We start from the raw sequence: 27,124 nt of genomic DNA on the forward strand, positions 1-27,124 counted from the left end.
CATGGCCGCCACTGCCTGATCCTGGAATAACCAATGTTTCTCCCACTCCAGGCGGTGCTACTCCTCTAAATATCGAAGCTGTGAGGCGTGGAAGTAGAGCTGGAGATCAGGAATCCCCACACCTCCCCTCTCCTGCAGGAGAATTCCTATTGCGTGCTTAAACCGGGGCTAGCGGCCTTGCCAAATAAAATGCGCCAAGTCTGATTGGGTCTGTTGAATCCAGCCCGAGGGAGGGCGGAGGGGGAGGATCTGAAAAAGATACAGAATCTGGGGAAGGATGATCATCCTGGTAGCCACTATCCTACCGAGCCAGGATAGTGTAGAATGCTTCCATACGCATTAACTCCTTGTGTATGTGCGCCTGGAGCATGGAGTAGTTGGTTTCAGCAGTGACCTGTATGGTGGGGGCTAAATGAATTCCCAGGTATGGAATCAAGGAAGATGCCCATTGTATGGGGTGTTCTTTTTGTAGGTGAGCTAGAGTGTGCGGGGATAGGGAGATATTATGATTTACTTATCCATGTTAATCTTAAATCCCGAGGCCTGTGCGAAGCATGGTAGTTCAATGAAGAGATATCGCAGCGCAGGGATCGGGTTAGAGAGAGTAAGCAGAATGTCATCTGCATACAAGCTAATAGTGTGTACGTCTCCTCCAAACTTGATCCCAGAAATAAGGGGGTGGCGCCTGACCCGTAATGCCAAGGGTTCCATATAGAACGTGAATAAGAGGGGTGCAAGAGGGCACCCCTGCCTGGTACCTCTTCCAATGCGAAAACGAGAGGACGTATGACCATTAACCTGAACTGTTGCCTTGGGTGAGCGGTATCAATTAAGGATCAGAGTGCGCGATTTCTCACTGAAGCCAACGTGCGTCAAGGCCATCTCCCCGTCAATAGCTAATAGCATATATTCTCCCCGAGTGCGAGACGCCTTTTCGATCAGGTGCAGGACACGCTTGGTGTTATCGCTTGTTTGTCTCTGCGGGATGAAGCCTGCTTGATCTGGCTCAACCAATTGGGACATGCAGGGCGCTACCCGGGCCACCAGTATGCTAGTGTAGAGTTTAATGTCTATGTTCAGTAGGGCGATCGGCCTATATGCACCACAGGAGGTTTTTATCTTTTCCGGGTTTCGGGATGACCACTATTGACGCATCAAGCATCTCTTCCGGGATAACACCGTCCTGTGCAAAGGCGTTGAACAAGCCTGTCAGGAGGGGGGCCACCTGACTGCCGAATGTTTTATAAAAGGCTGCTGAGTAGCCATCTGGCCCGGGTGATTTGCCCAGCTTTAGGCAGGAGATTGCTGTTATGACCTCTTCCATCCCGATATCCCTATCTAAGTAGTCAGCCTGGGTTTGGTTGAGGGAAGGTATGTGTGCTGCCGCCAGATAGTCGGTGCTGTGATGAGCGGCTAGGGGGTCTCCCGAATAGACCTCTGCGTAGAAGTCTCGAAAGACTTCCGCTATGGCAGCATCGTCGGTGACGAGTTCGCCCCTGGGGGAGCGGATGGCCTGAATACCCTGTCCCTGTCTAGCCTCCCGTAGTTTGTAAGCTAGGAGGCAACCGTATTTGTCACCACCCGTGTAATATGAGTGTCGGGGACGGAAGGCCCCATATTTGGCCCTATCCTGGTCTAAGGCTGCAAGTTGCTTCTGCTCTACACACAATTGACGCCAAGCCCATGAAGCACCCGTCCGTTGGTGCATTTTCTCAAGCTCTGCGGCTCGCTGGGAGAGTTCAGCCCATTAACTACCACGCTCAAGATTGTTAGCTGTGGATTTAGCTATAAATTCCCCCTTATGTCTGCCTTTAGTGCCGTCCACTGCGTCGCTAAAGAGGTGTCTGAGTTGGCATTAAAGGCATGATAGTCTGTGATAGCTTTCTGGATCAGTACGACTATGGAAGCTTGATGGAGCAAGGTATCGCGCAGGCGCCAGTGTCTAAAAGGCTGCAATATTGGGGGAACTTAAAGGTGGCACAGACAGGCGAATGGTCTGAAAGAGAGGCCTTCAGAATCTCGGTGTCTGTCGCAAGTGCATGTAGTGGGGAAGAACTAAGGAAGTAGTCCAACCTAGTGTATGTTTTATGTGAATTGAAAGTTTAAGCTTGACTACGGGGCGCCAAAGATCTACAAACCCCAGGTCCTGAAGACCGGCCTGTCCAGCAGGTGAGAGCACCAGTCTGGCCTGTCCTCTGGCAGGAACGGTCACTAAGGTTATCAAAGACAAGGTTTAGGTCACCTCCCAGTAAGCTGTCGCCTCAGTGAGTGCGTCATGAAGAAACTTATCTTGCCCTTCGTTGGGCGCGCATACAGACCCCGCTATAAAGGGAATCCCTCCCACCAGGAACTGATACGTGAGCAATCGGCCTCTGATCTCAGCTTCCTTTTGTAATACTCTACCCGGAAAGGATTGAGAGACCAATATGGCAAACCCGGCAGACTTGGTGGGGTTAGAGGAGAACATATGTGTAGGGTAGGTACGGGGTTTCATTCTGTGATGATCCTTGGGAAGGAGATGAGTCTACTGCGGGAGACAAATATCAGCTTTATAATGCTCCAAATAGTGAAGGACGGCTCTACGCTTGATCGGATTATTCAAACCTCGTACGTTTAGAGTAAGGATTTTAAGAGAGTTGTGTGGCATTTAGATTTGGGAGAGGATAAAAGCTATGGTGTGGGCTATATTCCGTAGCGAAAGGGGAGGTATAGAGGAAGGAGGAAGGAGGACCATAGCCCGGTGTCTAGCAGCATCCACGGCACAGTGAGGAGAGGTGGCGAAGGGACCCAGACCAAAAAAAAAACAACCTCCTAAAGCAAAAGTTGCAGACTAAAGAAGAACGATGACGTTTAGAACAAACCGAGTCAAGGAAAATAGTCTGACATCCCGGGATGACCAGCAGATCGTCAAAGTGGGGTCCATAGTGTGACCCAGGAGGGGGGTCCTAGCTCCACTGCCGCCTGCCCAGGATCAAAGGGAGGACATTCAGAAGAATCAAGGACCCGGTCCATTCGTTTGATGCCAGAGCTCGCTCCAGCCAGAGCATCTGATGCGGAGGCGAGGGCCGCCTGCTGACTCCTAGCGATTTCTGTCTTGTTCGATTTCCGGACACGCCTACGTCGGCCCTGTTGCTGCTACCCCGACCGGGAGATCTCAGGCCCGAGCTGGGGCTGCATTGGTCGTCGTCTTTGCTTGGTAGAGCTAGGCCCAGAAGTCGGCAGGAGTCTGAGTGATCAGAGCTGGTAGAGTTTGCCATTATAATGAAAAATAAGTCGAAAGGGATGACCCCAGGAGTATGGGATTCCTTGCTATCGAAGGTGTTCAGTCACAGGGTGAAATTGCCGGCGGCGGTGAAGCGTGATCAGGGCCAGATCTTGGAAAGCACCTGAGTGTGTCCCTGGAAGGAGATGGGGTGAAGAGATCTCGCCTTGGTGAGGATGGCCTCCTTGGTTCTAAAGTCCTGAACGCACACAAGGATATCTGCAGGGCGGGGGGAGATTAGGCGTCTGAGGTGGTCCGACCCTGTGTTCCCTGTCTAGAATGATCTCAGCTTCATGGGAGGCACCCAGGATGTGGTGGAATAGGCCCTTAGCGAATGCAAATAGATCTTTAGAGTCCTCCGTCGCCTTCACACCCCGGATCCGGATGTTGTGTCTGCGAGACCGGTTTTCCAAATCCTCCAGGTGAGTTTGGATGTCGCCATGCTGGTCCTGCAAGCGAAGTACCTCCTGTTGGAGCATATTTACCGCGGTCGCTGCGGTGTCACTCTTCTCCTCCAGGGCACAGTCTCAGCTGTGAGATCATTTTTCACGGATTGCAGGTCTTCTCTGAGAGTCAGAAACCACGACTCCAAGAACGCCTTTGTGATAGGCTGGTCGCTAGCACTTGCAGACTGCAGCAGGGCCGCCATCTCGGGGGCCGCGGTCGTAATGTTTGGGATAGAGTGTGAACGTCCAAAAATGTCTTTCAGGGGCTTCACCTTCTTAATCCTGTAAGAGGACATACTCCTCCGACACCCCAGGTGGGTCGTTGTGTGAATGTGGGCGTCGGAGAGACCACTGCAGATCAAGGTAGGTGCTGATGTGTCGAGCCTCTGTTGGCGCTTGGCGAACAGCGCGCGTCTACGTGTCTCTGCTCTGTAGCGGTGCTGTGTTCCATTGCTGGCCACGGTAAAGGCGTTGGGGGGTGAAGGTAGTTGGGCACACCTTATCTCGAGGGATCCGGGTAACTTCGCCAGGCCTAGGCACTGCGTGGGGCCATCACTTCCTCCCGCTGCAGCTGCTTGATGATGTGGGAGTAGGGGCCTAGACAACCACTGCTAGATCTGGCCACACACAATGGCACCCAGTCCAGAATAGTCCTGTCAGGCCTCAGCTCTCCAACTCCACTCCCAGATTCGAGATGCGCGGCGCTTAACCCAAGCGTGCACAATGGCTGCTTAGAGGTAGGGGTAATCCTGTCCCAGGTTATGTGGACTCCCTCCTAGCTCGGCTGTAGGGTGCGGTCTCTTTCCAGGCATCTGCAAGGTGAGGCATATTTCAGAGGCAGTGCCTGCTTCCACGTGTGCTGTGATGTAGCGTCGAGCCGGGAATATGCTCGGTTGTATGGGCAGGGTCGCGGGCAACTGCCAATCCCCAGGCCCTCTACCAAGGTGCTAAGCGGCACTTCCGCCCACCAGGGGCCATAGGGCTGTCCGAGCCCACCGCCCCATTCCTCCGCGCCCCAGACTGACGACTCCAACATTTAGGCTGGGGATCCGCACAGCCCTGCGTGCTGCTGGGCCCTCTCGGCGCGTTGGCACTTAGCATTGCGGGGCACGGAAGCAACTTGCCTCGGTTCCTGAGGAGTGTTCCAGTGAGGGTGAAGGGTGTCACCGTGGGCTCTGGCCGCTCCGGCGGGCCTCGTGACAAGCAGGGTCCGGGCCACGTTCAAGAACCCGGCTCCGGTGCCCTCCAAGGCGGATTGTGGCTGGCAGTCATGGGCAGCTGGATGTTGTACTGAGCAGCAACCCGCGTGTCATCCGGGTTGCCTGTAAAGCAGCTGGGTGCTTCCTGGCGTCGGCGAGGGGAAGGACAGGTCGCCTCCCTCGCGGTCCCCTCGAGGCCGGTGCGATAGTCGCCTGCGGTGGGATCTCGGGTCAACTGTAAGGGAAGTCTCATCAGGGGATTCCGCAGACGGCCCCCCCAAACTATACCTGAGCCCCCTGGGGCCCTGTAGGTGCCACACTAGGCAGACGGCGGGTAGGAGCTCTGAACAATGCGTCCTACCTCGCTGCCAACTTGGCCACGCCCACCAAGGATTTATGTTAATTAAAATAGCAATGCCTGCTGTTCTGGATTTGGGCTTGCAGCTGGGCTGATGAGCACAGCAAGTGAAGCCTGAATGCCTTCCCCTTAGCCTTCAGCTAAAGCAGATGAATGCAATTCTATGACCTTCTCATACATTTGGTACAAAGTTCCTCTCTACCTTTCACACAGTATGTTAAAATGTCATATGATTATTTAACTTTTCAGAATAAACAGTTGCAGAAAGTGTTTTGCCCTTTTACTTGTTTTTACTCTGAAATATTGCAATATTTGAAGAATAATCCTAGTTATCAGCTTTTAATGAAACTTCATTCACAATTCACTACGTTTTTTAGAACAGAAGTCTGCATCAGACTAAATACTGTAAATATGTTTGAGCAAACTTAATTATCACGTTGCAGAGAAAAAGATCTGCATTCTTAATTATCACACACATTGACTCCTAAATGATTATCTTGTGTAATCTAAAAGGTGTTTTCCAGAAGAGAAAAAATGTAATAACATCCGCACGCTGCTAACATGAGGAAATGACAGCAAGTTTTACCATCTGAAGTTCTAGGTGTCATCTTAGCTTGAGAGCAACCTGCCATAGATCCCTTTTTTCTCTGTAGCCTGAACAAGTTTATTCTGTGGTATGAGTTGGCAGGATTGACCGATTCCAGTCTGGGCATTCTGATCTGCATTTCACACTGTAATTTGCCCAGCAAGGTCCCGCAGTTGATACTGTTACAGGTTATTTGTTTACAATATTCACCTTGTTTTCTTCTCTGTTTGAGTTGCACAAGTGGCCCATTTTCTTAAAAGTTCATTGTGTTTGTTTCTTTCCACTTTGCTTAGTTTTCCTTAGTGGTATTTGAATATTTTGTTTACTTTTCTCATGGCTTCCCCATTCAAGCTGATGCACAGTTGCCTACTGCAACTTTTCAGTCTAAAAGCTGTCTGGTAGATGGCAAAAACATCAGCCTATAGCTTCAGTGTACCTTTGGGCTTTGTGTACATCGACGAGCCATTTTATTCTAACCAGATAAATTAGTTTGTAGCACTAGCTCATCTATTCTGCTAAAGCTGGTATTTGTTTTTCACACATATCAGTCTGCTACTGTTCCATCTTTCTCTCTTGCTCCTCAGCGCAATGAAGAGGAGAAGGGGCTGCGTGGATTGGACTCTTCCATGCAGTAGCCTGTTAAAATTCAACAGGACAGTGGATGATCAGCTAGGCTTTGACAGAGCCAGAAATGTAAATATGGTGGTCGAGTGCACCACTTCCCCTTGGGACCCTTTTGCCTGCTCTGTCGAGCTTTCTTGGGATGCACTGTAATAGAGCTGGCAATGCCCATGGGTACCGATTCCATGTTGGATTGCTTTTTTCCACCATTGCGTTCGGACATGTACCAAAGGGGCTCGAAGACTGGACTTGTTGTCCAGGTTTTCTTCGAGCCCACACAGCCTAATTCAGCTTCTGCCATCGAGGGGGGAAAAAGCCTTTGCCGTCTGCTATTGTCAATGACCTTCAGAGCCTGACTCCTGTCAATTGACTCCCAATCTCTATTGCCTTGGGCCCTCTTCAAGTTCGTTATCTATGACTTCTTTGCAGAGAATGCACATAGGGTGATGGAACGGGCGCCCTTCCAGCTGCTTAGAACGCACATAGAGTGATGGAAAGGACTCCCTTCCAGTCCTAAGTACCTATGGCCTGACCATCAGGAGGTCTGTAAGCTCTGCCTATCTCCCGACCAAAACATGCCTCTCCTTCCATTCCACCCTTGATACTGCCAGGAGAGGTGCTGACTCATCAAAAGAATGCTGCAGCAATCCTCTGACACAACTGACATCTTCGTAGAGCAGGTGCCATTTCATGTTGAGACAGGTGTGAACTCTGGCCTTTTGGCTATTCACCTCCACCTTCCACACCCTCAGCCCCTTCCCCTTCCTGAGTTGGCCTTCTCCATCGACTCAGGTGGAAGAAGAGACTCCCACAACCTCTGCCACCACGGGCCCTCAAACAAAGACATCCACTTCGGTTGTGAGAATGGCCTTCACATACATCTTTAAAGAGGACTCCCGAGGAGACAGATCAGAGCCCTGGAAAGGGTGGGGCGTGGGGCGTCAACCCCCATATCAAAGTCTTAGCAGCATTCTGGGCCTGCACCGCCTTTAAGTTGCACTAACCAAAGGCGCATCGCAGCTGAGAAAGCTCTCATGGACATTGATCCTCTGTGGCTTTGGAGCCCCAAGACCCTTCACAAACCTCAATTCCATTCGAAGCTGAAGGCCCCTTTAGCGCCGAAGCCATCGTCCACTGCCAAGCCTTCATCGACATCAAAGACTCTTTTGACAAGCAACTCCGACACTGAAAGGCCAACTGTCCAAAGGGTGCAGTAGACATTGGACGCGAGGCTAAAAGACTATCCATGGCCAGACTGGGAAGTTTTCGATGAAGCGACCTCCTCCAAAACCCCTAGAATGTGACTACCTGCACCTTCTGCTGGACAGTATGGACATCTTACACGAGTCTTTCAGGCCATCATGCAAGCCTGCTATGCAGAAAAACGAAAAAGATTTGTCCATTTTTGCATCCTCAGACACCTGGACCCTGTCAAGTATACGGTAAAGCAAATTAAATTATATACCCCAGCTATAGAAATCAGACTGTGCACACACGTCAATATGGCTCCAATTAGCAGCTATAGCTGCTTACATGCAACCAGGAAACACTCTTTCCTTTTTCCTTCCTCATTGTTAAAAAATGTAATTGAGTGCCTCAAAAGGTTTATCCCTCCAAGGGTTTCCTCTTCTCCCTTGTAAAATATTAACATGGTCCTTGCCAGGATCATGAGGGCCCTCTGCCCCCTTTGAGGTCTTACAATCTTGCCCTCAAGTTTCTAACTTGGAAAGTAACTTTCCTTGTAGTCATAATATTTCTTAGCGCATTGAGTTACAGACCCTCACTACAGAAACTATCCATTCAAATCCACAAGGAGATGTTTGGACTCAGAACCAACCCAACATGCCTGCCCAAAGTGGTTTCCCCCTTTCACCTCAAGCAAACCGTAGAGCTCCCAGTCTTCTTTACTTAACAATATTCCACTGAAGAGAGAGACCTTCACACCCTAGATGTCACAGGATCTCATGTACCACTGATTGGACAAAGCCCTTCCTCAAGGCTGGCCAATTTTTCTTAGCCTTTGCCATTTTCTTAGTCTTTACTAAAAGCCACATGGGCAAGCCTATTTCTAATGGCAGCCTTTCAAAATATATAATGAAGTTCATCCAAACTTGCTATCACAAAGCCAAAAGAGCCCTCCCTGTTATCCCAGGGCACACCCTACACACAAAAAAGTATCAACCATGGCTTTTCCTTGCATTATCCCACTAGGTGACATATGTAGGGCAGGCCAACACACGTTTACTAAGCAGTATTGTATGGGTATCCCATTCCAGCAGCAGGCAATGTTTGGACAGTCTGTCATAAGGACTTTATTTCACACATCGGAATTCATCAACACTGTAGCAAACATTTGTAAAGGGGAGGGTGGTCTAAGTACTATTTTATTGTCTATGCAGAACTTGTGTGACTACACTAGTACGTGCTACAACTGAAAATATTACTTAGTCTGTAGGAATCTGTTTGTATCCTGTAGTGCTGTAGATTTCTCATGTGCTCATCATCCTTCCCGGAAGTGTGTGGCTCTACTTGCAGATCTTTCTTCTTAACTAACTACCTTTCACTGTCCACATGTGCACAATACTGTGGTAACTCGTCTTTCTGTACTAGTCTAACCGGGGTGCAAACAGGAAAGAGTCGGTACCCATATGCTTTTCTACTAAGGCCAACTACGAATTGAGTCACAGTGCAACCTGCAACTCTAATGCCTTTCTTCGGAGAAAAGCAAATTGCAAACGTCTGAGCCCAACACTACATGTACGGAGTAGGCAAAGCTTGTGAATCACCAACATTACAAACTATGAACAGATGCATAACATTTTCCTTACTTGCCTTCGGTAGCAAAACTACTAATGGTTATATAACCTTTTTGCATATTCATCAACACGCTCTTCTCCCCGGTGAGTTCATTTTACAAGCCACCACAGTATGCCAACTCATAATTTCCTATATTGTTGCTATCATGGTTTCTCTCAGTTCCTTTCCAAATGCCTCGGTTGGGCATGCAAAAAAATACCAGGAGCTATTGATAACAGATTGAGTTGTCATCTTGTATACTCTGTTATGTGGAATCGGCAGAGTCTCAATTGAGCCCACATGGCTCCACCTGGTGATGCTGAAGAGCTATTCGTGTGGAAAAAGTTTCTAGAGCAATCCTGTGCCTGGGGATGTTTCGGAGGTGGAGAATCTTTGGGAAGATTAGGTATCAGTCAATCATAGTTTCTATAGCTTGGCTACTCACCTGTGATGGTCTCCAGGCATGTAGGAAGGGAAGTAGCTGCTGATCAGTCTGGTCACTGGGGTTCTAACGAAGAGCCAGGTCTTGAGATCCTTCCTGAATTTGGGCAGTGACGGAGATTGCCTGTAGTGGAGAGGCAGGGTGTTCTAGGTAGGAGAAGGACCTTTCTCTGGTCCTGGTCTTGTGGATCCATGGGGCGGTGGCCATGGCCAGTTGGGCGGAGCAGAGGTTTCTGGTGGGTTTGTGGAATGAGAGGCGGTGGTTCATATATGCCGGTAATGTGTTGTGCGGGGCTTTGTAGTTGTGTGTGAGGAGCTTGAAAGTGATTTTTTTTTGTTGATCAGGTATCTGCCAGAAATATTGTGTCCTGAGGGAAGTAATTTTTTATTAATGTGTATCTGTGTTATTGGACTGCTAATCCGCTTCTCTTGTGAAAGGCCAGAGTTCATTCTCTATAGGGTTGAAGCTGCCCCTAAAACGAGTCCTTTTAACAAATGTGTAAACCAGCAACTTGATTTACGCGCAGCTTTGCCAGGCACTACTGTATAAACTCTTAATGTAATCGTAGGTGTACTCAAGGGCCAGGCCTCCTGACATAACCTGTAAGACTACGTCTCCTCAGTAGCCAATTTTGTATTTGCTTGGATATGACCTTGCTACTCTGTTCTACTATTAATCAATATTAAAGAAGCCCCATGATGCACTAGGAAAGTGTAATTACTTTTAATACTAGTGCATAATTAGTATTTTCTTTGAGTTCTTTAACACCTTGAGTACCACTCTCCTTGCTGTTAGGTTCAAAGAAAACAATTTACTAGGTAGAGTCCTTACATGTTGTTCACTTAAAAATAAGTTGCTTACAAACCCTGCAGAGATGGATGGAACAGTTGATCTTGGTAAATTGCTTTAAGGAACTGTGGTTATTTTACACCTTACAATTTGGGTATATTGGAAAGACAGACTACATTGCTTGACTTAGTCATACAATATATATATAAAAGTGCTTTAAAAAAATAAATATTGTACTCTTAATTTGAAGTTAGGTTTTACTATTAAAACCCAGGGTTGTGAAATAGGTTTAAAGGTAAGGAACTTTTCTTTTTTCATATTTGCAGAGCATTTTATTCCAACAAACCTAACTCTATGTTGAGGGTCTTAAGATGCACTTGGTACTTACGTAAGCAGGAGAGGACATGTAGAAAATACAATTAGGTTCTTTCTTTAGGATGAAATAAGTTTTAAACTCATTCCACCCAGTGTCAGTCAACAATATGTTTGCTGCCAGCTTCCCAAAAATAAAGAAGTAAAAATATCTGAAGTTGTATTGGTATGAAAACCTCATATATTACTCTAAATTATTTCTGTGATCAATTCTTTTTTGTCCAGCTGCAACAGATGTTCTACTCTTCTCTATTGAATTTGAGGTATGCTATTCTTTCTAAATAGCAGGCCTGACACAGTGCTTCATCCTTTGCCTCTTTACAAATTACTCAACGCTGCTTGCTGATTAATACAACATTGCTCAGGTACCATGCGGTACCCAGAAGCTGTTGGTTTTATATACTATATGTTTTCTAAGCATAAAGATACATATTCATATCCACTTACATATTGATTTTCGCAATCTCCCCTATCCTTAAGACCTTTTGTACAAATAACATCCAGTTTCAAATCCCCATTTATTGTTGAAGTCTTGAAAATCTGTGTGGAGGAAACAAGTAAGTATTGTCATTAAAGAAAATAACCTGCGATAACCTGCTCAGTCCCCACCAATCTGGGTTCCGATCAAGGTGTAGCACAGAATCCTCAATCTTGCACAGAACTGATGCTATGCTCCCGTTTGTACACTAGTGCTAATCCTGCCTGCTTGTCCTTCTTGACTTGATCAGTGATTGGCTCTGCCCACCTCTGCTAAATATCCTGAAGGAACAGTTGGACCTAGAGGGCTCAATCCTATAGTGGTTTGAATCCTACCTCTGAGATCTGTCCCAACACCTAAAATTGGCAAATGACCTCTCTATTCCCTCACCCCTTGAATACAAAATCCCTCAAAGCTCTATCCTCTCCAATTATTTCCAAAGTATACATGGAACACTTGACCCCCCCCCCCCCCGACCCCCCTCTTCTCATTCCACTTCTATTCCATGCACACCGACTGTTATTTGAAGGCCTCCTCTCCTGACACAATAGAAGCATTGGGTAGAATTGATGAAGTTGCAATCTTGAATGACCCAACAACACCTCAAACTTAACCCACATAAGACAGAATCCATTCTGATCTCAAAACAGTATAGTCTCACTCTATATACATCTGCTAGATGCTTCAAACCTCCTTGACTATAAAAGAACCATTGTAGAGACCGATTCAGAGCTTCACCCCAGACAAAAACCTATACATGCATGCATCAGTGTTCTTTCAAGGAGTGCACAACAACAAATCAGACTCTGGAAAAAACCTGTTACTGCCAAATATTTCAAGACCATTGTCCAATTCTTGTCCTCACAAAATGGGACTATGAAAATACATTTCTAACAGGCACTCCCAAAATGTAATTAGAACCTTTAATAATAGAACTTAACTTGGCAGCCAGACTGGTATCAAACTTGTGAACATTTGACCACACCTTATCCATACTAATCTCCCTCAACTGGCTGACCATTGAAGCCGGAAGCCTATTCAAATTAGTGTGCATTATCCACAAGGTTCTTGACCGAGGGACACCAAACTACTGAGCCTCAAACTAACGTTCTCTGATTGAGTTCTGAAGCTAACTTGCTTACTCTCCGAACCCCTCTCTTCAAAAGTATCCCATACGTTGAAGTAATCCTTCACGGGCAACACACCAAAGATTTAGAATTGGATCTCGCCAGCTGTTGTACTTGGCCCTTTCTGCAGGGTCACCCCCAAGCATTTTTCCCTTCTTCACTTCTGTTTTTTTGGCCTTAGTACCCTGTGCATTTTACCACTGTTAACCAGTGCTTAAGTGCTTGTGCTCACTCCCCAAAGCTTAGGTTAACACCTGATTTGACATATTGACATATTTTATTTACTTAGAAGTTCCTAGTAAAGTGGTACACCATATACCCAAGGCCAGTAAATGAAATGCTTCTAGTGGGCCTGCAGCACTTACTGTGCCACCCACTTGAATAGCCCCTTAAAACATGCCTCATGTCTGCCATTGCAGCCTGTGTGTGGTTTTAAATTGCCAGTTTGACTTTGCCTAATAAACCCATTTGCAGGCCTAAATCTTTTATATATATGTCGCCCTACGGGTAGACCCTAAACAGCCCATTGGGCAGGCCACATTGCATTAAAAATGTTGCACATTACCTTTTAAGTTTTATATGTCTTGGTTGTGAAAAACTCAAATTAGTTTTCACTACTGTAAGACCTACCTCTGCCATAGAATAACGTTGGGTTACCTTATTACATGTAATAAATTATCACTTTTGTCTGAGAGCAGGTTGAAATATCCTATCTGATAGAGATGTCTAGCTACAGATTCTTTTCCTTTGAATTATCCCCAGGTGCTAGAGTGGATCCGGAAATCGTTCTACAGCAGTACCTATGCGCGTTGGTAGGGGCCGTTGAGTGACTCGATAACAAAGTTATCCACCGGATGTGACGTCTACAGGGTCCATGTAAGCTCTCCCCTGAAGTCGGTTTCTTCCTTTCCGCGCCTCCACAGGGATCTGGAAAATGGAACTTCTGGCCATCTTTGGTTTGCTTTCTTCTGGTTATCTTAGGAATGCTGTGGTCTACGATGTCAACTCAGCACCCTCATGCTGTGTGCATGTGGTGTGTGGGCTCGCACCCAAACTCCAAACGGTGCTGCTCATGTCTTCAACTTCAGTTGTCTGCGTTGCAGAAGCACCACATGACACTGTTAGCGGCGCAGTGGTCGAAGACACCACGTTGGTCGCAGTCCTCTTCTGCTTCAGATGACTATTCAAAGGCCAGCTCCCAAAGTCCTCACTGTTGCCTGGTAGATGATTGGCGCACCAGCCTTCCCTGAGTTTACCGCATACACACAATGTCTCTGCACGCCTCCTAGTCCTCCGATTTCAGAATCGGAGCCATAATCTTTCCTGCGCCTTCCAGTGTTTCCTGGGATCGGGCGACTGGCTCATATGAGGGATTACTATCTCTTCCTTCATGCCATTTTTAGGTCAACCCTAGCGCAGCGCACATGTGCTGCTCTATGGGAGGCTTCTTGTGAGCACTCCAAACTTCTCCGGGGGGTCGGACTCCTCCCACAAATTAGACTGGCCTTTGCTTGTGTCATTCAATATTGAAGGCACGCAAATGGCCAAAGGCGGGTGCATGTCCCACCTCTTCTACAAAGGTGCACTTCCCAGTGTTTTGCTCTCGAGAGAGAGCAGTGGCGCGCAGGCTGGCAATTGCATTCTTCCCTCGTTGTGAATCAGGTTACTAATTAAACACAGCGCAGTCGCTTTCACTTCAGCGGCTGTGCTTGTTTATTTAGTTATGGTCTTGTCACAGGGCTGTTTAATGTCGCTAGCGTATATTGTAATCAGATGCAGAGACGCTCTAGTTGTAGTTGTAATGGCCTGGCAAGCTTGTCATTTACATTTGCAAAGCTGGCTGCTTTTGCATTTCTTAGGCTCGTGTTTATTAGCACCGCTGTTTGGATTGAGTTTGAAGATCATGAATTATAGCACAAATTGTTTATGTTCCCAGACTAATGGCTTTGTTTACGAATAAGAAGGGCTGAAGGCTGCGCGCAAAACATGCAAGTGCAAGTTTTTCAGTAAGGGCTAGCGCGTGCAGAGAAAACCATCCAGTTCCGCCTCCCCCACCACAAACACATGTCTGATGTATTTGCGCGGTGCAGTAGCTGAGGTAAATGGTCTCATCAACAATATTTAGGTGTTTTTGGAGCTAAATAAAGGCTATACCATTCAGCAGCATAGCCCTCATCTGTACCCGCAGAGTACTCTGTCCGCAGGACTACATCATTTGTGGCTGTGTGGCCCCCACACAAATTATAAAGCCGGGAATACATCTTTTTAGTGCTTGAAAAACCCAGAATGAAATAGAGAACATTTTGGAGAAAAAAATCTAATTTTGTGGTAGTTATGAGTAAACAAGTTGCCTACTGTGACCATCAAAAAGTAGGTTTGCTAGTTTAATTCCGTTTCTGTAGATGCCATAATTACAATACAAAAGTAAAAAAGATGCCATGGTATCATGAATTTGTACTGCCGAAGGGAATTGATGGACTAATCTTACCCAATAACTGTTGCAAGAAAGTCAGAGGATAGTAACCACCACTGTCTTAAATATATAACCCCACACATTGTTTTTTTATGTTTTAGTACTTTTAGTTGTATTTTTAGGCAAAAAAATGGATGCATTAGCAGTAGGCTAGCTTAATCTTCAGTCAATTTATGACCACTTAGTATCATTTAGTATTTAAAATGCATGACTTATTTTCATTTAAAAATGAAGTTGAACAACTCTTCCTGCAGCTCACACCTCGACGTTGACTCGCCCGAAGGGTGGAGTGGTTGCTGAAACGGCAGCTCACGGGGGGCACTGCTGCAGACTCGTTCTCCACCTTAGGACAGCCACTGGTCCGTCATAACTCATTACCCCAGCATAGATATATTTGCTGAGCATTTGATAAGTGGAAGATTGTGTGGCCATTTAGGGCTATGTACTCTGAAATCAAGATTATATTTCTTGGACCGTGCCGTAATGAGCAGTGGTAGCCTGGCTCCCCTGCTTTATTTGAAGACCTATAAACCACTTAACCTGTGAATACACTTGTGACCTTTGAGATCATGGAGGGGAGAGTAAGGTTGACCGACGTTGTGCTGCACTACAAGTGGGGCACAGTGGTTACTATAAAAGCTTGGTTAGCTCTGCCCCAGCAGCTGACAGCGGGTATGTGGCCACCGCACACAACAATTTCCAGAATCCTACTCCTGTGCACAGGCTCATTAAAGTGTCCTTGTGTAACGTAACTAGTGCTCATGTAAAGCACACCAAAACCTTCGGGTCGAGTTTGCGCTCTATAGCAGCTCCTACATTGCTCTACAACATACCTTAAAAACATTGCCAATATCCCTGGCTAAACACTAGTATGGTTCCAAAGGCGAGACCTATTGGTTATCCTGATGCTTGTTGGTTCTTAGCCTCCCTCTGATGCTTGTTTAGGCCCCAAGGAGGTCGGTGAAGCCTTTACTGACTCCACACCGATGGGACCTCTCTTGTGTCAGTGTGGACCTCCTGAATCCATGATCGACCTCTGTTGGGCTCTGATGCGCAGCCCTTCGCGGTTCCCACGTGGGATGCCACTGTTGGATCTGCCGATGCCTCCTTTGACGTTACCGATTGACCCAACTATGTCTCTCCTCACCAATGCTGATAGGTGTCATTGAAACATTTATTCTCGGGCTACCTTCCTCTGCTTTCAGAGAAGCCCCATGCTAATTGACCCTTGGAACACATGTATTTTGGTGGTAATGTGATGACATACCTGACATATCTCAGTCTCCTTCGTAGTTTCATTGGTTGTCTGACCTGGGTGAGGCTAGTGGTCTTGATTCTTCCCCACCCTTGGACCTGATTTCTTTTCCCAGTCTAGCTCGGCTTTTAATGAGCTTTTGCGTAGAGTTGCTGTGGTTCTGGTGCTGCAGCTTATTTCTGTGGAGGTGGCCATTAATCACCTACTTGGGGCGCCTCATAAGGGCCAGATGAGAACTGCACCTGTGCTGCCCTTCAGTGAAGCCCTCTTTGCTATTCTGATGGGCATTTAAGATAAACCCGTTTTAAGTGCCTTCATTTACTGGTCTATAGCTCTAGGCACCATCCTTACCCCACAGCTCTACCTTTTCCGTCAGCCTACTCCGTGCAGCTTAGTAATTCAGGCTGTTACAGCCTCCCTCGAAATCAGCGCCACGTCTCACGTCCCTCCAGACAGGAAATCTAGATGTTCTTGGTCATTACCTCTTTTCTGTCACCAGCTCCGCCTTATGGTCCCTTAATACAACTTGTGTTTTGGGATGTTTTTCTCATGTGCGGTGGGATTCGGTCTTGTGCCTTCTCCCCTTTGTCTGTGATGCCTGTTGGGGCACTCTTACTCAGCTGATTCAGGATAGCCATCATGAGGCTAAATTGCTGATTTGTTGTGGCATGAATACCACAGATTCCGTTGGACGAGCCATGGCCCTTTCAGTAGCTCTTCGCCGGCGTGCCTGGCTACGCACCTCTGGCTTCTCTGAGGCTGTTTAGTCCGCCTTGGTGGACATACCTTTTGATGGTCAATATTGGTTTGGCTCTCAAACTGACTCCGCCTTACGCTATTTTTGGGATAGTCTGAGTGGAGCAAAATCTTACTCCGTGAATGCTATACCGTCCTCTTCACCCCCTCCCTTCCCCCCACATACTCAGTTTTGCCAGGTATGGTCTCTACTTATTTCCAGTTTGTGCCGTTTAGGAACGTGCCAATTGGCTTCTTTTCATTTATCGCCTCCGTGTGGCACCTGGTGGGGTGCTCCTGCCCCGGCAAATATTTTGTCGGGTGATAGATTCCTTACCTTAGAATTACCCCCAGGCTTCAGACTGGATCTGGAAAGTTTTCGTCAGCCGTACCCCTGCACCTTGGTGGGTGGCGATTCAGAAAAGGGGGTGGTGATGAACAGAGTGTCTGAATTAAGCAGACCACTCTTACCCAGTCCAAAGATCAGGGCTTGATCCATCACCGTTATTTATCTCACTGCCCCATCCCAGCTCAGAACCTGGCTATATGCAAATCAGTCTGTCCCTGGCCCAGTGCATCATGGGAACAGGGCAGACTAAACTACCAAGCCAATTCTTCACCAGAAAGGAGACAAGCTACCGGGGACCGGTTTCTGCCATTTCAGGCGTCTTCGGCCCGGCTTGCTTGAATCCTGATGGAGCAGTGAGAAAGGGACTCATGTCTGAGTATACCCTGCCACACCTATAGTGGCCAAAAACGATTCAGAAAAGGGGGTGGTGATGAACAGAGTGTCTGAATTAAGCAGACCACTCTTACCCAGTCCAAAGATCAGGGCTTGATCCATCACCGTTATTTATCTCACTGCCCCATCCCTGCTCAGAACCTGGCTATATGCAAATCAGTCTGTCCCTGGCCCAGTGCATCATGGGAACAGGGCAGACTAAACTACCAAGCCAATTCTTCACCAGAAAGGAGACAAGCTACCGGGGACCGGTTTCTGGCATTTCAGCCGTCTTCGGCCCGGCTTGCTTGAATCCTGATGGAGCAGTGAGAAAGGGACTCATGTCTGAGTATACCCTGCCACACCTATAGTGGCCAAAAACGATTCAGAAAAGGGGGTGGTGATGAACAGAGTGTCTGAATTAAGCAGACCACTCTTACCCAGTCCAAAGATCAGGGCTTGATCCATCACCGTTATTTATCTCACTGCCCCATCCCAGCTCAGAACCTGGCTATATGCAAATCAGTCTGTCCCTGGCCCAGTGCATCATGGGAACAGGGCAGACTAAACTACCAAGCTCATTGCACCATCAGGATTCAAGCAAACCGGGCCGAAGACGGCTGTAATGCCAGAAACCGGTCCCCGGGAGCTTGTTTCCTTCCCAGTGTAAGAATTGGCTTTTGTAGTTTTGTTTGCCCTGTTCCCATCATGCACTGGGACAGGAACAGACTAATTTGCATACAGCCAGGTTCTGAAACTGGGATGGTGCAGTGAGCTAAAAAACTGTGTTGGATCTAGCCCTGATCTCTTGACTGGGTGAGAGCTTTCTGCTTAATTCAGAGACTCTGTCCCTCACCACCCCTTGTTGTAAATATTTTTGTCCACCCTAAGCGTGGAAGGGTATTCTCAGATGTGAGACCCTTGCTCATTGCACCATCAGGATTCAAGCAAACCGGGCCGAAGACGGCTGTAATGCCAGAAACCGGTCCCCGGGAGCTTGTTTCCTTCCCAGTGTAAGAATTGGCTTTTGTAGTTTTGTTTGCCCTGTTCCCATCATGCACTGGGACAGGAACAGACTAATTTGCATACAGCCAGGTTCTGAAACTGGGATGGTGCAGTGAGCTAAAAAACGGTGTTGGATCTAGCCCTGATCTCTTGACTGGGTGAGAGCTTTCTGCTTAATTCAGAGACTCTGTCCCTCACCACTTTGTTGTAAATATTTTTGTCCACCCTAAGCGTGGAAGGGTATTCTCAGATGTGAGACCCTTGCTCATTGCACCATCAGGATTCAAGCAAACCGGGCCGAAGACGGCTGTAATGCCAGAAACCGGTCCCCGGGAGCTTGTTTCCTTCCCAGTGTAAGAATTGGCTTTTGTAGTTTTGTTTGCCCTGTTCCCATCATGCACTGGGACAGGAACAGACTAATTTGCATACAGCCAGGTTCTGAAACTAGGATGGTGCAGTGAGCTAAAAAACGGTGTTGGATCTAGCCCTGATCTCTTGACTGGGTGAGAGCTTTCTGCTTAATTCAGAGACTCTGTCCCTCACCACCCCTTGTTGTAAATATTTTTGTCCACCCTAAGCGTGGAAGGGTATTCTCAGATGTGAGACCCTTGCTCATTGCACCATCAGGATTCAAGCAAACCGGGCCGAAGACGGCTGTAATGCCAGAAACCGGTCCCCGGGAGCTTGTTTCCTTCCCAGTGTAAGAATTGGCTTTTGTAGTTTTGTTTGCCCTGTTCCCATCATGCACTGGGACAGGAACAGACTAATTTGCATACAGCCAGGTTCTGAAACTGGGATGGTGCAGTGAGCTAAAAAACGGTGTTGGATCTAGCCCTGATCTCTTGACTGGGTGAGAGCTTTCTGCTTAATTCAGAGACTCTGTCCCTCACCACCCCTTGTTGTAAATATTTTTGTCCACCCTAAGCGTGGAAGGGTATTCTCAGATGTGAGGCCCTTGCTCATTGCACCATCAGGATTCAAGCAAACCGGGCCGAAGACGGCTGTAATGCCAGAAACCGGTCCCCGGGAGCTTGTTTCCTTCCCGGTGTAAGAATTGGCTTTTGTAGTTTTGTTTGCCCTGTTCCCATCATGCACTGGGACAGGAACAGACTAATTTGCATACAGCCAGGTTCTGAAACTGGGATGGTGCAGTGAGCTAAAAAACGGTGTTGGATCTAGCCCTGATCTCTTGACTGGGTGAGAGCTTTCTGCTTAATTCAGAAACTCTGTCCCTCACCACCCCTTGTTGTAAATATTTTTGTCCACCCTAAGCGTGGAAGGGTATTCTCAGATCTGAGACCCTTGCTCATTGCACCATCAGGATTCAAGCAAACCGGGCCGAAGACGGCTGTAATGCCAGAAACCGGTCCCCGGGAGCTTGTTTCCTTCCCAGTGTAAGAATTGGCTTTTGTAGTTTTGTTTGCCCTGTTCCCATCATGCACTGGGACAGGAACAGACTAATTTGCATACAGCCAGGTTCTGAAACTGGGATGGTGCAGTGAGCTAAAAAACGGTGTTGGATCTAGCCCTGATCTCTTGACTGGGTGAGAGCTTTCTGCTTAATTCAGAGACTCTGTCCCTCACCACCCCTTGTTGTAAATAACCTTGGTGGGTGGCGTCGTGGGGCTCCGCTTCTGTCGTTGGCGTTGTGTTCACCGAGATGACGCTGCTTAGACACCGCCCACGCGCGCTGACATCTGTTTTCTTTTTTTGCGCCAGCAAGCACAGATCTGGGAAGAGCGGGAACCCCCAGTCAACTTTTGAGGCATTTTTTCTCCATATTTTCACCGAGTCTTTGACTTCTGGTGCAGTTAAGATGAACGGTTTTAAGTCCTACGAGGACTGTCACCGTATGATGTCGGTGACAGACCCTCACCGAGTGTCTTTTCTGCCTGGGGCGCCACCACGACCCCAAGTTGTGCTCCGACTTCCGGGTCATGGCGCCGAAAACTTTGTGGGCGCGGTCCCGAAAGTTACTGAAAGCCTGGGAGTCGACTCAGCGCCGTTCGAGGTCCTGGTCCTGTGGGAGGTTTAGGGACCGTGCGCGGAGTCATCACCATCGGTCTTCGGGATCAAAGACTTCACACTCTGGGTCAGGTAAGGCGAAGCACAAGAAGTCGAAGAAACAACCTCTTTCTCAGACTTCCCCTTGCTGGTCGCGCAATGCGACTGAGGGTGCCGGTGGTGCCTCCCCACGGCTCCGGCGGAGCCTATGCAGTCACTGCCGGCCTACCCGCCTTTCCCGGGTTCGTCGGCGACTCCGGCCCAAAGACAGGAATTCCTGTCGCTCATGGCTCGCCTCTTTGGGACGTCTGGTCCCGCTGGTGTGCCTTTGGGCCCTGAGGCCCCGACTGGGGGTCCTCAACTTTCACCTCCATTGGCTCTGGCCCCGGCTTCGCTCTCTGCTCTAGCGCGGCAGGACCCTCCTGGATCCGGGCGACGCTGTTTGACCTTATAACACCGATGTCGACCGCTCCTCGAGGCTCCAAAGTGGGCGCCGGCCCGGCGTCGATCGATGCTGTTTTCTACGCCGCTCGGGGATTTTTATCCCCATGTCCCAGCTCCTTATTTTAGGCCGATACACCAGCCTGAGCAGGAAGGGGAGGACTGGGAGGGGTCTGAGGACGCTCTCGCAGCCGATTGTGAGTCTGAATAGGAGTGGGCAGAGGAGTTTGGGGAAGCCAGTGGTCTGGATACCTCACCAGACCGTGGCATGCTGTCTCCTCCTACCGTGCCTACAGAGAAGGGTGCTAGTTATGCGGTGGTGTTGAGTAGGGCGGCCGAGGCCCTGCACCTCGTGCTCCCTACTGTGGCTGTCAGGACTAACTTCCTGACAGAAGTGCTTCAGCCAGCAGCAACTTCTGCGGAGCCGCTGCTTCCCTTCAACAAAGCACTTTCTGACGTTCTTTTGGGCACTTGGTGCAGGCCCACCACAGGGGCTCCTGTGGATAGGAACGTGGCTCAACACCATCTCCTGGCTCCCAGTGACCCCATTTTCCTCTCCCAATACCCCACCCCTGAGAGCTTGGTTGTCCAAGCCTCTACTTTCCCGACTGCCTTCCCTTCCGCTCCACCGGATAGGGAATCGAAGAAACTGAATCAGTTTGGAAAGGAGATTTTTTCTTCTGCTAGTTCTGCGGTTCGTGAACACACCACATGTTTCTTGGGCCGTTATTCCCACTCTCTGTGGGATACGGTGGCACAAGTGCTGCCCCAGTGTCCGGAGGAGGCACTTGGTGCTGCTTCAGCAGGAAGTTGCGGCCCTCTTGGCCAAGGGGGCCATTGAGTGCGTTCCGACACCAGAAGTGGGTTGTGGTTGCTATTCCCAATACTTTCTGGTGCCAAAGAAGGACAATGCGTCCTATCTTAGATCTCCGGAACGTCAATCGCTTCCTCCGCAAAGAGAAATTCAAGATGCTCACTTTGGCTCAGGTCTTGTCTGCTCTCTATCCACAAGACTGGATGGTAGCGCTGGACTTGCAGGATGCTTACCTACACATCCTAGTCCTGCGGGTCAACCGGCGTTCCCTGCGGTTCACGGTAGGCCACGAGCACTTTCAGTTCACCGTGCTCCCTTTTGGCCTTACCAGCGCCCCTTGGGTGTTCACAAAGGTGATGGCGGTGATCGCAACTCATCTGCGTAGATCAGGGGTTTCAGTCTTCCCCTATTTCGAAGACTGGTTGTTGAAGGCGGGCATGCCCTAGACAGTTGTCTCCCACCTCCAGACTACGTCCGACCTCCTGCATTTGCTGGGGTTCTCCATCAACGTGCCGAAGTCGCACCGGATTCCCTCTCAGCAGCTTCTCTTAATCGGAATGGTTCTGGACACAGTGCAGTTTCAGGTCTATCCTCCCAAACCGGTAGTCCAGGATATTTGGGCTCTGATTACGATCTTTCAGCCCTTGTCCCGAGTTTCGGTCAGAGTGACCCTGAGGATACTGGGCCTCATGGCCTCCTGCATCCTGCTGATCGGTCATGCCAGATGGCATATGCGGGCTCTGCAGTGGGACCTGAAGTTCCAGTGGGCGCAGCATATGGGGGACCTGTCCGATCACGTCCAGATCTCAGAGGACACTGTACAACAGTTGCAGTGGTATCTGACAGACCCGCATTGGCTCAACGGCAGATCCCTCTCCCAACTCCAACTGGAGTTTACAGAGGTGACGGATGCGTCTCTCCTGGGATGGGTTGGCCACATGGGAGAGGCAGAGATCAGAGGCCTCTGGACTCCGGCGGAGTAAAAGCTCCATATCAACCTTCTGGAGCTTCGGGTGATCCTACTTGCACTAAAGGTATTCCTTCCCTCGGTCAAGGGGAGACTAGTACAGGTGTTCACCGACAACACCACCGCCACGTGGTACTGCAACAAGCAAGGCGGGGTGGGGTTGTGGACCCTGTCAAGAGGCTTTGCGCCTCTATACATGACTTGAACATCAAGGTGTTTTCCTGGTGGTTCAAACCTGGCAGGTTCTCTGAACGCCAGGTCAGACAAACTCAGCTGCAGTTGCATGATGGATCACGAATGGCGTCTTCATTCGGACGTGGTGCAAGGTCTCTTTCAGCAGTGGGGAGAGCCTTGGTTAAATCTATTCGCCACCGTAAAGAACGCGCAATGTCATCAGTTCTGCACGCTGGAATTTCCAAGGCAGTACACTCGCTTGGCAACGCTTTTCGTCGTGAGTGGAGTTGCGGTTTGTTGTACGCCTTCCCGCCTATACTACTGCTACCCAGGGTGCTGAAGAAGATCAGGCGCGACTGGGCCCAAGACATTCTTGTGTCTACTGACTGGGCTCGAAGAGTTTGGTTTCCCGACCTCCTTAGTATGAGCATCGATCCTCCGATCAGATTGCCTTTTCGGGAGGATCTTCTGTCGCAGCAGCAGGGGACGATTCTCCACCGAACAGGTCCAGTCTACACCTCTTTGCGTGGAGATTGAGTGGCGGCAGTTGATTCCTTTCGACTTGCCACCTGAAGTTTGTGATGTCATTCTGGCATCCCGGCGTCCCTCCACTAAGGCGGTATACGCCTGCAGGTGGAACAAACTTGTGACATAGTGCACAGCAAAGGCTGTGGATCCCCTTTCTGCATCTCTTTCCAAGGCCCTTTTGTTCCTTCTTTCTTTAGCCCGGCAAGGCTCATCTCTGGGCTCTATCAAAGGTTATCTTACTGCCATTTCGGCCTTTCTCAGGCTCCCTGATCAGCCTTCTCTTTTCAAGTCCTCTGTTGTAAATAGATTTCTCAAAGGCATTTACACGCCTTTTCCCTCCTATTCAGTTTGTGATGCCACAGTGGGACTTGAATCTGGTTCTTACTTCTCATGTGTGCTCCTTTCGAGCCTCTTCATAACTGCCCTCTTCGTCTCTTGACCTGGCTGCCATCACCTCCGCTAGGCGAGTGATTGAGCTCCAGGCTCTTTCTTGTAAGCCTCCTTTTCTGTCAGTCCATCCGGACATGGTTGTGCTCAGGCTCCGTCCTTCCTTTTTGCCAAAAGTTGTTACGGCTTTTCACATTGGGCAGACTATTACCTTGCCCACCTTCTTTCCACATCCTTCCAGAGAGGCTCCACCGTCTGGACCCAAAACGTTTGCTTTCATTTTATCTCAAAATCGCACACATCAGTTCCGGGTGGATGACCATCTCTGGGGTCGTTGGCACCAAGAAAGGTTGGGCGGTGCATAAGAGGACTATCTCCCGCTGGGTCGTCTCATGTATCAAAGCCTCTGTTACTCTTTGGCTAAAAAAGAACCTCCGGTGGGGCTGCATGCTCATTCCACTAGAGCAACTGCAGCCACTACTACATTGGGACGTGGTGTCCCCCTGCAAGACATTTGTCAGGCCGCCACGTGGGCCTCGCTGTACATGTTTACTAAGCATTATTGCCTGGACAGTCAAGTCCCGAGGGACGGCTTGTTTGGCCGTTCTGTTCTCCTGGACTTTCTGGTGTGATCTTGGTTTGCAGATCCACCACTGGGGTTGGTATTGCTGGGGTATCTATTCTAAGGTAAGGAATCTAATACTAACCTGTTTCTTTCAGATACACAAGTTACTTACCTTCGGTATAGATATATCTATAAGAAACAGTAGTTAGTATTAGATTCCTTACCACCCCACCCATCGTCCCTGTTCTGCGAACCGATATCTAGGGTTAAGGTCACCCCTTTTAGGGCCTTAGTTTCATGGCACCAGTGTTTTTTTTTGTTTCTGGCGCTGAAAAGCTGTGTATAAGAACCTACGTCAGCGTGCGGGGGTGGCTTCTAAGTAATCAGACCTCATCCCGGCGCAGACGATGGACGCGGAGCCGCAGACGACGCCTACCGACGCGCAGGGGTACTGTCACGCAAAATTTTCCGGATCCAGTCTGACGCCTGGGGAGGTAAGGAATCTATCACTAACTACTGTTTTTTACAGATATATCGTTACCGAAGGTAAGTAACTTGTGCTTTTTGTATACCAGGATTATTTAAAGGTCACCCAAATGGATCTATTTGTGATATATAAAAGCCTCATTAAATATTTAATTTCCCGTATTTCATATGAAACAACCATTCATGGGTAATGTTTGTATTTCAAGTTCATTGCTGTGCATCTTAGTATAATATTGTTTCAAATTCCTCTAGCCAAAAAACAAGACGCGCAAGCAACCTTTGGGCTTATTAATATTTCTTGATCACAAATCGGTGATATAGGATTAGCTTGTTTGATTTATAATTAATGCACCATATGTAAAACACTCTGAAGGTAGATGCCAACCCACATACTGTAAAATTGAGCATTAAAATCAAGTTACCTATATGGAAATTGGGTATATTTTCCCGTATTTTCATTGTAGTCTGCACAACATTATACTTATTTTCTTTGTTTTACTGTATTTTACAGTGGTTTTACATGTTTTTGTATTGATTTGTAATTTAAATCATAATTTCAATTAACATTGATTGTCAATAGGAACACAAGGTGTTGTTGACGGGCACACCACTACAAAACACTGTGGAAGAACTTTTCAGTCTTCTTAATTTTCTTGAGCCTCTGCGGTTTCCTTCAGAATCAACCTTCATGCAAGAATTTGGGGACCTTAAGACCGAAGAACAGGTGTGTAAGTTGCTTTGTTTACACAACCATGTTTTATCGTTTTTTAAAAAGTCATATTTTCTTTGAGAAGGCAGGACACGGAAAGTGTATGAATTCTATACTTAATAATGAAATTTGTAGTTTCTCAGCAGGCAGTACTTTTAGTTTTTTAAACAAAGGATAGTTAGTAGAAGTGCAGTGTTAATCATCCACATCTACTGTTCCTTCTCCAATCAGCTAAACACCTGTATTCAGAATCTAGCTAATCACAGCAGCCAAAATAAACAGATCTACTGGTCTAGGTTGTGATGGGCAAATCCAGATTTGGCAGGTTCTTGGACATGGATTCCACGTTGCCTCAAACCTGCCAGTCTGATGCTTTAATACCATGGCCCAGGTTTATTAAAATGTCAATATACCCTCTCTCTGAACCTCAATCGCTACTTTCTGCCCATATGCTTTCTGTCAATGGGTACCTTGCCGTCTAATCCTTCTACCCAACGCTATTATACTTAGTGCTTGTTTTTGTTAATTGAATTAATTGTATTAATTCTTTAGAAAAAAAATCCTTACTGTTACATAGAGCAAGTGTATTTGAGCATATTTAATATAAACGTGAATAACTAGTAAAGTCAATTTTAAACCTTTGATTTCATGTTGAGAAAGCATAATAGTCGAACCTTTTCCACCAAAGATATACCCAATCTTGAAAAGACCAGTTTAATAAATTGTCTATAAAGAGCATACAAGGCAATACAAATAAAATAGCTTGATCATAATCTCTTACACCATTATTCCAGGGTTGACAAATAGGTTATTTAAAAGCAATTTTGCCCCAAGCAGTTATCACACCCATTGGTAAAGCATTACTTTCAGGTGCCCAAGAAGGACTGAGGCCTCCGCCTTATTCTAGACCTGCACCTTCTCAATTTGTTCCTGAAGGAGAAATTCAAAATGTTCATGTTAGCTTGGCTTCTGTCTGCCTTAAACCCTGGAGACTAGATGACAGCATTGGATTTACAGGATGCCTACTTCCACATTCTGTCCTGCTTGCTCATAGATGTTACCTGCATTTCAGAGTGGGCCATGAGCATTCAGTTGGCTCTGCTCCCTTTTGGCCTTACCAGTGCCCCTCTGGTGTTCACAACATGATGGCGGTGGTTGCAGCTCATCTGCGGAGGTCGGGAGTTCCAGTCTTTCCCTACCCCGATGATTGGCTGTTGAAGGCTGGCTCGCCCCGACAGTCTTTTCCCACCTAAAGACTACAGCTGACCTCCTCCATTTGCTGGGGTTCACTATAAACATGCCGAAGTCACACCCTCTCAGACGCTCCCTTTTATCGGAGCTGTTCTGGACACAGAGCAGTTTCTTTCCTAATCTCCCCAACGGC

At 47.9% G+C, this 27,124-nt stretch overlaps 1 protein-coding gene across 5 annotated transcripts in view; it reads left to right on the forward strand.

Annotated features, from left to right (window-relative positions):
* The window catches only part of CHD9 (chromodomain helicase DNA binding protein 9), a 2,197,083-nt gene that overhangs the window by 882,352 nt on the left and 1,287,607 nt on the right, over nucleotides 1-27,124 (forward strand). For all 5 annotated transcript variants that reach the window (XM_086945174.1, XM_086945175.1, XM_086945176.1 and 2 more), the window contains one exon: nucleotides 25,612-25,755. In XM_086945174.1, the coding sequence (XP_086801300.1) occupies nucleotides 25,612-25,755 (144 nt within the window). The remainder of the gene's footprint in view (nucleotides 1-25,611; nucleotides 25,756-27,124) is intronic.

The sequence above is a fragment of the Lissotriton vulgaris genome, chromosome 12 (assembly GCF_964263255.1).
Source record: "Lissotriton vulgaris chromosome 12, aLisVul1.2, whole genome shotgun sequence".
NCBI lineage: Eukaryota > Metazoa > Chordata > Amphibia > Caudata > Salamandridae > Lissotriton > Lissotriton vulgaris.